The 8,994-nt window shown below is 43.3% G+C and overlaps 1 protein-coding gene across 1 annotated transcript; it reads right to left on the bottom strand.

The window, feature by feature from the left end:
* Positions 1-2,880: 2,880 nt before the first annotated feature.
* IL9 (interleukin 9) lies at positions 2,881-5,445 on the bottom strand. Its single transcript, XM_039835906.1, has 5 exons — positions 5,332-5,445; positions 5,170-5,205; positions 5,052-5,084; positions 3,740-3,871; positions 2,881-3,029 (listed from the first exon to the last, which is right to left on the bottom strand). The coding sequence occupies exons 1-5, from the start codon at positions 5,443-5,445 to the stop codon at positions 2,919-2,921; spliced, it is 426 nt and encodes a 141-aa protein (XP_039691840.1). The 3' UTR covers positions 2,881-2,918.
* Between the last annotated feature and the right edge of the window lie 3,549 nt (positions 5,446-8,994).

The raw sequence follows: 8,994 nt of genomic DNA on the forward strand, positions 1-8,994 counted from the left end.
TAACCAATAACCAATTTGATAGACCTTTTTCTCAGTGCCTTGTCCGTGGGAATCCACAGCCCAGCTAGGGAGCCAGGTAAGACAGCCACACCTGGATACTGTGCATAAGGAGGGAGGGAGGCTGTTGAGGATAGTGATCAGAACTTTGAGTCTCGGGGGGAAAAGTCATACAGGAGATACTGGGAGGTACTAACAAAAACAATAGTAAGTAGTGAGAACACGAATTCTCATACCCACTGTTATGCGAGATCCTTCCGACATCTCCTTGAGGGAAACTGTGCCCGAGCCCCACCCGCCCAGCATTGCCACACAATGTTTTCCACTTCTCTCAGGAAGCAGATGGGTCAATGGACTGTGACTGTTGTCTATTTGTCTTCAGGTCTATGTCCCCTGCAAAGTGCTTGGTGGCCTTTAGCTCTGAGGGAGGACAAAGGTTAATCCAGTGGTCCCCTGCTGAAAGCCTCTTGAATTTAGAAATCCAACTTGTTGTCCTTTGGTAAACACGTTCCTACAAATAAGTCACTGAGAAATTGGTCTTTGCCTAAACTAAGACTAAAAAAATTATGATTAGATATCTCATGGACACACAATTTCTGCACCCAAGAAGATAATAATACACTCTCCCTGATGTGGGTCATCTTTGCTGAAACTTCTCCCTCTCTCTTATGTGGGCGGGGGTTGGCCATAGGCAGAGGGCGAAACTTGTACCCACCCCCTTGCTAAAGAAGCCACACAACTCCAGGCACCAGGGCTACTTAGCTCACCAGAGAACTTCACCTTCGGCCAAGGGCTGTTTGCTGGGCAGGTCACATGGGATATTGCTTGCCATTGTAATTGATCAGAAATAAAAGCCAAGAAAAGCCCTTTGAGGAACTCTCTCTTGGTGCTCTGAACTTCCCATGTTATTGATCAAAAGTACCCAAGGATAGTCCAGCCCAATAGGGAGGGGAAGCAATTCTATTTTTGACAGTACCTGGAAAAATACTCCCCACAGTAGGTCCCTCTAAGCTCTTCCCAAGCCTCTAAGCTTTCAGATAGCAAGAGGAAGGCCATTCTGATTGTCAGACCACCCCACTCCCAAGACACTCACCTTAACCCTGCCTCCACCTTGCCCATCACACAGAACCAGGGAGGTCAAGCAGGATGATTGCTGGCGGGCTGCCCATGCTCACATAGCAAGGTCATGTGAACTCCGGGCTTGGGGTCTGCCTGGAGGTGTTTGAAGGGACCTCACCTTCCTGAACATGTGTAGTATGTTCTAGGTACCATCCCTTCTCCAGGTGAGCACATTCCTGACCTACACAGCATTTTATATTTTGCATCTCAAAGGCCTTTCATCTATTTAGTCAATATTTATGGAGCACCCACTCTGGTCTAGGAGTAGTATAGGCTCAAGATAGGCATTTGGGATACAACAGTAAGCATAACAGAGTTCTCTGCCCTCAGAAAGTTAGCATTTGAGCAGGGAGAAACAGTAAATAATAAACACGGTAAATTAATAAATGAGAGCATCTTAGAAGACAAATAAGTACTGTGGAACAGAAGCCAGAATCAGGAGTATTGGACATGGGGCAGGGAAGGGGGTGGGGTAGACTGAGGCGAGATGAATAGTCTATAAGTCAGAGCTCTCCAGAGAAACAGAACCAGCAGGATGGATGAATGGATGGATGATTGGACGGACAGACGGACAGGTAGGTAGGTAGGTAAATAGATGATAGATAGATCGATCGATCAATCGATCTATAGATAGATAGATTTATTATAAGGAATCAGCTCATGCAGTTATGGAAGCTAAGTCCGGTGATCTGCTGTCTGCAAGCTGGAGGCCCAGGAAAGCTGGTGGTTAAAATATTAGTTCAAGTTCAAAAGTTTGGTAACTAGGGAGCCGATGGAGTAAGTCCCAGTTCAAGTGTAGAAGAAGACCGATGTTCCAGCTCAAGCTGTCAGGCTTGAGCCAATTTTTTCCCTGCTTTCTGTTCTCTTCGGGCCCTGAGTGGATTGGATGAGGCCCACCCACGTTGGGGAGAGCATTTGCTTTAGACAGCCTACCAATCATATGCTCATCCCATCCAGAAACACTCTCACAGACACATCTAGAAATAATGTTTAGTCTAATGTCTGGGCATCCCATGGCCTGATCAAGTTGACACTTACAATTAACCATTACAGATAGCTACAGCCACGCTATGCCAGCCAGACAGCTTAGTTTAAGGATGCCTCAGGTTGGTCCCCCATTACCCTCGGTAACCCAGCCAGGCATTGCACCGGGCACATGGTGGGTGCTAGCTGAAGGTCTTTCAGGCGAATAAATGACTGTGTTGATCCCAGGGTTTCTCTGCTTTTTTTCCCAAAGAGTCTGCTGCATGACCTGCTCCTGGCTCAGCTTCAAGCACTTTCCTTTCTCATGTATGAACTTGCTCACATTCTTGAGTAGTTTCCCACCTCCCCGTCTTGCCAAAGTGCTGCCTTCTCCCATTTCAGGCACATGGTTGGTTTCTCAGGACCCCAGATTCCTTGGCAGGACCCTGAACCTCCCTCCTGCAGCAGCCACAGACAGGACATCTCAGGCCTTGAGCCTCCTAGTAGCAACCCTCAGACTGTCCCCGCACCCTTCACAACTGCACCGCCTTCAGTACCCCGGGCATGGCTGTGAGCCTAGCCATTCAGCCCTTTGACAGTTTGTACCTTTCTTTGTTCTGGGCTGCAAGGTGAGAATAAGCAGCAAGAGACCAGATTGCGCTTTGCATATATATTTATAAAGACAACATTTTAAACAAATATACTTTTTAATTTTTAAAAATTTTAAACAATTATTACAACTGGTTCGTATTTAGCATGGCTTACTTGATTTTTAAATTGCAACAACTTAAAGAGGAGGCTTTTTACATTCAATAAATAGAATAAATACTATTTCATCTTCATGTGCTGCTTCTCATCCTTTCTTTCTGGAAGATTCCCAGGAGACTCTTCAGAAATGTCAGTGTGTTGCCTGCTGTGGTTTGGTTGCATGACTGTTCACAGGAAAAAAACTGTGGGGATAAAAGTGAACAAAATGACTAAAACAGTGTGGAACACAGCAGTCCCAGGAACCCCCGCCCAGAGCCTGGTGAATTTGGGGGGTGCGGTGGGGAAGAACTACATGTTATTGATGGTAGAAACATGTCAGCTAAGTAACTGAGTGAAAGGCTCTTGGCTTTCTGTAGACTCAGGTAGAGACAATAAATCCTTAAAGAGCTCCCTCCCCTTTAGGGGTGGGATATGCGCTATAGAAGAGATGGGCATTTAGGGCAAAACGGCAAGCTTTTACCTAGATCCGAGTGCATTTTCCTTTAAACATCTCCTTAGCCAATCAAAAAAAAAAAAAAATCTTTAGCTTGCAGGCCACCACATCCGCTCAGCAAATTGCAGCTCTAGCATAGTTTAGTATTATGTGGGCTATAGTCCTCATTTTCTAGACTTTAGCTTCTAATTACAATCAGATGAATTTGTTCATTATTCGATAGGTAGAAGAAAATGACAACATAGGTGTCAATGTTTTTTAAAACTAGGGAGAACAATGAGCTATCCATGGCAGATTTCACTTTAGTTCTATTGTTCTGATAAAATTTCTTAGATGTCGCTTATCGACCTTGAAGTAGCAATTCAGATGTTATCATCTGTTCTCATTCAGAGAGGGTTGGCATCGACATTAACCTAGAAATAATTAAGCAGAGCATGTCACAGATAAAAACAAACTCACTTGACACTTGTTGTTCTTCAGGGCTTCAACTGTTCTTTTCACCCGATTGAAAATTAGGGGGAAACTTGTTTTCACTGTGGTGTTGGCCATCAGTGACAGACCCTCTTGGAAGCATGGCGTGGTGCAGTTGTCCTGGTAAACAATAAGATTTGTGAAAAGAAACACTCAGAGGACAACTTTGGGAAGAAGTCATAAAAAATGCTTTTAGAGACTTTTAATTTAACCAATCTAACCTAAACTGACATTATTTTTAGACAGGTCCCTTGCTGGTCTAGGAAATGATCAATATTTCAAGGTGAGGCCATTTTTCCACAGTGACACTCCCTGGAGAGTTCCAGTATGTTCCATCCAGGGACTAAAGGCCTATGGGCTCTGGAAAACAGCCAGTTCTGAGTCTCCTTTTCAAACGATGCTTCCCTGTTCTAAGTCTTGAAATAGTGAGTTTGAAAATATAGAGAAGAAAAAGTCTTTTCACACCAGCCTTCTGGGGTGTCAGTTAAATACAGCCAGTGTCTCGGCAGGAGCTTAAATCATAGACTATAAACTAAGGGGATAAGATGTGGTATAATTGCGTGGTTCTGCCTTATCCTATTCTCATCTAATGGATGGGCCAAGATGGGGAGTGATAACTGACCTCAGCTGGGGCGAGAAGCTCAGATTCTCCTAGACCTTGCTTGGGAGAGAGCAAAGCAGGGCCCTTGGATAAGTTCTTCCTCCTCACCTTAGCCAGAAAGTTCCTGCCATACTTCCTATCAGCCAAAGTGGGCAATGAACTTTGGAAGCGCTTTCTACTTCCCCTCTACCCACAATCTCAGCCACTCTGTCCTCCCAGAGGCCACCCTAAATTAGCTAAACAGACAGGAAGGGAGAGAGGAGGGGGTAAGGAGGGAGAAGGCATAGCACACAGACAATCGATGCCAGAAGATAAAGAGTTGTCATTTTATTTACTTTTTTTTTTTTTTTTTGCAGTCTTAGAGCTATCAGCGTGGATTAGAAAGCAACATATGCTGTGGGCTACATCATATGTTACAGTCTCAGTTCCAGTTTGATTCAGTTGTGCACATGACCACTGATCTAAAAAGTCATTCAAGATTCTTTTTTAAATATGTAAAAGTGTTCAAATCTCTCAAGCGTCATAAAATTGACTAAATACAAAGAAATGTGTATAATATAGAATTTCAAGAGCCTGGTTTTAAAAGGAAATGTTAATATGTAGCAATTGCAATTAAGTAACGCTTATCTAAAACAGCAATTATTTTTACTTAAAAATTTAAAGAACAAGATCAAGATTATATTCTTTTGCTGTACTTACAGAAGGAATGGGCAGACACAAACAACTGGTCACCTGCAAAAGAGAAATTTCAAAGTGAAGATTCTAGATGTGAAAATTAAAATTAGTTTAGCTATTTCTTAAAAGAGCATTTACTCACATTGCCACTGCAGCTGCAATTTGAAGATGGATCTCTCTAAAGTAGATAGAGAGACAAGAACCCATAATAGGTGGTGTGTTTTTTCATCCTCCTAAAGAATTCACTTAACTTTTCAACAGCTACCCTTCTCGCTATTTCCTGCATCCCCATTCGCCAGCTTACCTGCACGTTGTCAATGAGGTATTTGATGTCCTTGATCCCTACCAAGGTCAGACACCCCTGGCTGGCCACCGAGCAGAAGAGAAAGGCAGAAGCAAGGACCACGGTTGGGAGCATCTTGGCACGGGGCTGGAGCTCGACCTGCAGACACCTTTGAATGGAGTCGTATTTAAAGCTCCCTTGCAAACATGGAAAAACCCTGACATCAAACTGATACTAAGTGCCCACTTTTTCTCTGTAAGTTTGGGCCACTTGACATTGAAAAAAAAAAAAAGATATATATATTACATCAAACTGAGTCACTTGGCAAAGACTATGTTACATTGTCTCAAGAAATATCATTCCTCAGAAAAGATGCTTTTGAAAAAGTTGGGTACTGAAATGCTGTAGGAAAAGTTAAAGATCTTAAAACCATACATACATTTTTTTTAAGGCAGAGATTCTGATTGTGAGAGTTAGAATAATTTCCATGAAAGCCCAAGGCTGTATTTTCCCTTTTTCTCTTAATTGGAAATGCTGATATAAGAGCCAGTCATAAGTGTTCTAATGAAGGGGGGCCTGGGGTGGCCGAGAGGACGGCAGGGAGGGGGCAGGGGAGTGAGAGAGAGTGCAGTTTCCTGAGTGGTTCTGTTTATCAGGGTTTCGGTTTTTTTTTCCAACCTCAGTCTTTGTAAAGTCAGTCTGGTCAGTGCAACCTCAATCTTACAATGCTTTATTCCCACATCTTCACAATGTCTTTCATGCCTGTGGCCAGATTCTCTACCTCATACAAGTGCATCTTTGTGTAATGATTCCTTTGAACAAGTGTCTGAAGGAGGAACTCTTCAACCATAAAGCACAAGAAGGCAGCAACAGTACCTGTTAACACTGGCCTTGAAGATTCCATAGTATCTTTAGGGAACTTACATAGCACTGGGCAATAATTGAGTAAGAACTCAGTGCTCGAAATGTGATAGTAACTAACATTTATTGAGTGCTTACTATATGCCAGTCCCAATGCTAAGCACTTCATAGAAATTAAGCCATGTAATACATACAGCCACCAAATGAGATGGGTACATCCCCATTTTTTACCTTTTAAACAATTGCCTGCATTTTAGCTTTCCAGCCCTTTGATTGGGCTGTTCTTATCACCATGAGCCAGAAATCAGTCTCACTGCAGTACTATGAGATAAGTATTAAGACTAAGCTCATTATTTTGTAGATGGGGAAACTGAGGCACCTATAGGCAAGTAATTTCCCCAAAACCACATAGCCAGAAAGCAACAAAATTTGTAGTCAAGGTCTAAAGTCTGGCTCCCAGGTTCAGCTCTTAACCATCCAGCTCTCCTGCCTCTTGGTGTGTTTTTGGTCTGCCTCTGCCATCAGGATGTATGCCCCAGGGGCCTTGTAGGTCTAATTCACCCTCAGCACTTAGGAAGATGCCTGGGGAACCGTGGGGTATCACTGAATGCATGTTGAATTAAAACATTAATTGGAAAAGTAGTTTTTGAAATAATAAGAAATGTGTGTAAACTGAGATTTTACAAGGTTTCAAATCTAGTTTCTAGGGTACAAATATGGAGGTGTGTGCTTAAGAAAACTTATCCGCTACACACTAGAGACTGAGAAGGTAAGGGTTCTTTTGCTTAGTACTTTGAGCTATAGTAGCCAATGGGAACAAACCCATAAGATTTTTCTCACCACTACTATAAGGGCGTGTGGCAATACTACTTTTCTTATTGCGTGTTGTTGCTTAGGAGTGATGAGGGATCATCCATGTTTGGCTGCTCTATGAGGAGAGGAGATATCTTGGTGCCAAACAAAGTAAAAAGAAGTAAATTCCCGAAATCCTCCTGCATTTCTGACTTCCATGCCTGTCCTCTGTAGGCACTAAGGAGAAAGTTCAAAGGCCTCCCAGCCTATGGCAAACACTGAATACAGAGTCCGGTGTCTACACCCTTTTCTTGCTGATGAAACCCTGATTGGTTGAGGGCAGCAATGTGCTCAGCCAAACGCCCACTTTTTCAGCCTCTCTTGCTGCTACACGTGAACATGTGACATGTTGTGATCGATGCAATGTCTGTAGAATTCTTTTGCTTTCCTGTAAGAGGAGATAAAAGTAGCTGAAATCTGCCTTTACCCCTTATTTCAATTTGGCCCTAGATGTGCTGGTAGGACCTTCAGCAGCAATCTTATAACTATGAAAGTATGGACAAGAGAATTGCAGCAATAACAATATTAACACTTTTGCATAAGTAGAAGATAACCATTAAAAAAACAATAAAAATAAAACCATGAGAGCAACAATAGAAAGTAACAATAAGAATACAATAGGGAGGGAAAAAATGGCGTAGATGGTAGAGGCTCTGTTCATCCCCTTGGCGACCAAATCAAAGTTGTGATGGAAACAAGGAGCAGCGGCAAGCAAAAATCACCTGGGATCTAGATGAACAAGCCATACAAGTAGGGAGAAAAACAAGAAATCACCCTGCAATGGCAGAAGGTAGGATGGAGCAAGGATGCATGGCTGCCCGATCAAGCGTCTGAGTGAGATGGAGGCCAGGGCAGCGGCAGATGCTTCTTAAAGGAGCCGCGTCCATGAGCGGATTTTTGCCCTAATAGACCTGCTCGTTCTGAGCACCAGTGCCGATTCAGCTGCACACAGGGGGCACCAGGGACTTACAGGGAGACGTTGTCGGAGTGAGGGCTAAGGTGAGACTCACTCTGTACAGAAGCGCGGCAGTATCCATTGTTCCCTGTTGAGCCCTCTCCACACCAGTGCACTGGACACAGTGCTGCCATAGCCATGATGTCATCAAACTGGATAACAGAGGTCACTCCCCTCAGAGGATTCCCTGAAACCCCACCTACCCCAACTCACAGCCCCACTCAAGCCATATCCAGGTAGATCCTCAGCGAGTCAGGTGCTCCTTGCTGAGCAGTGCCTAGACTCACACTGGAGGCAGCTGGCCTTGGTTTCTGGTGTGGCCTTTTGAGGTAACTATAAGCACAGCATCTGTGGATTGCTTGCTGAATCTTAACAGGTGGCCCTGGAAGGACACAGGCTTGGGCTAAATTTGGCCTGCAGCTGAACCCCTCTCAGGACTGTGCCACTAGACACCTACTTCACAAATCCACACTAATAAGACCAGGAGACTTAGGAGCTTTGCTTAGTACATAGAAACAGACATGGAAAGGCAGCCACAATGGGAAGACAAAGAAGCAGAAACCATATGAGAGAACAGAACAAAGATCCAGATATAATGGAGTCAAGTAACCTAATAGATGCAGAGTTCAAAACACTGGTTATAAAGATGCTCAATGAACTTTTGGGAAGTGTAGATAAATTCAGCAAAGAGATAAAAAACATAAAAATGGAAATGGAAATTATAAAAGGGAACCAGTCTGAAATGAAGAACACATTATCTGAGATGAGAAGTATAGTAAATGGAATAAACGAAGGAATAAACAAAGTGCATAAAGAAAAGGATCAAATGCCCTATCTAGAGGATGGGAAAGCCAAGGACATGCAATCAGAATGGCAAAAGATAAGATGCCAAGACTATAAAAATAATTTAAGGAGCATATGGGACACTATTAAGGCTCCAAATATCCATCTGATCAGCATAACCGAAGAAAATCAAGATGTTGAACAGCTATTTGAAGAAATAATGATGGAAAACT

Source organism: Pteropus medius, unplaced genomic scaffold (genome assembly GCF_902729225.1).
Source record: "Pteropus medius unplaced genomic scaffold, Ma_sr-lr_union100, whole genome shotgun sequence".
In the NCBI taxonomy this organism is placed as follows: Eukaryota; Metazoa; Chordata; class Mammalia; order Chiroptera; family Pteropodidae; genus Pteropus; species Pteropus medius.

Excerpts from the sequence above, each read along its gene's own strand:
- IL9 (XM_039835906.1), bottom strand. The coding sequence starts at position 5,445 with ATGCTCCCAACCGTGGTCCTTGCTTCTGCCTTTCTCTTCTGCTCGGTG. Across the intron at positions 5,085-5,169 it reads ATTGCAGCTGCAGTGGCAAT|GTGACCAGTTGTTTGTGTCT; the intron begins GTGAGTAAATGC and ends TCTCTTTTGCAG. Across the intron at positions 3,030-3,739 it reads TGAAGAACAACAAGTGTCAA|TTTTTTTCCTGTGAACAGTC; the intron begins GTGAGTTTGTTT and ends TTATCCCCACAG.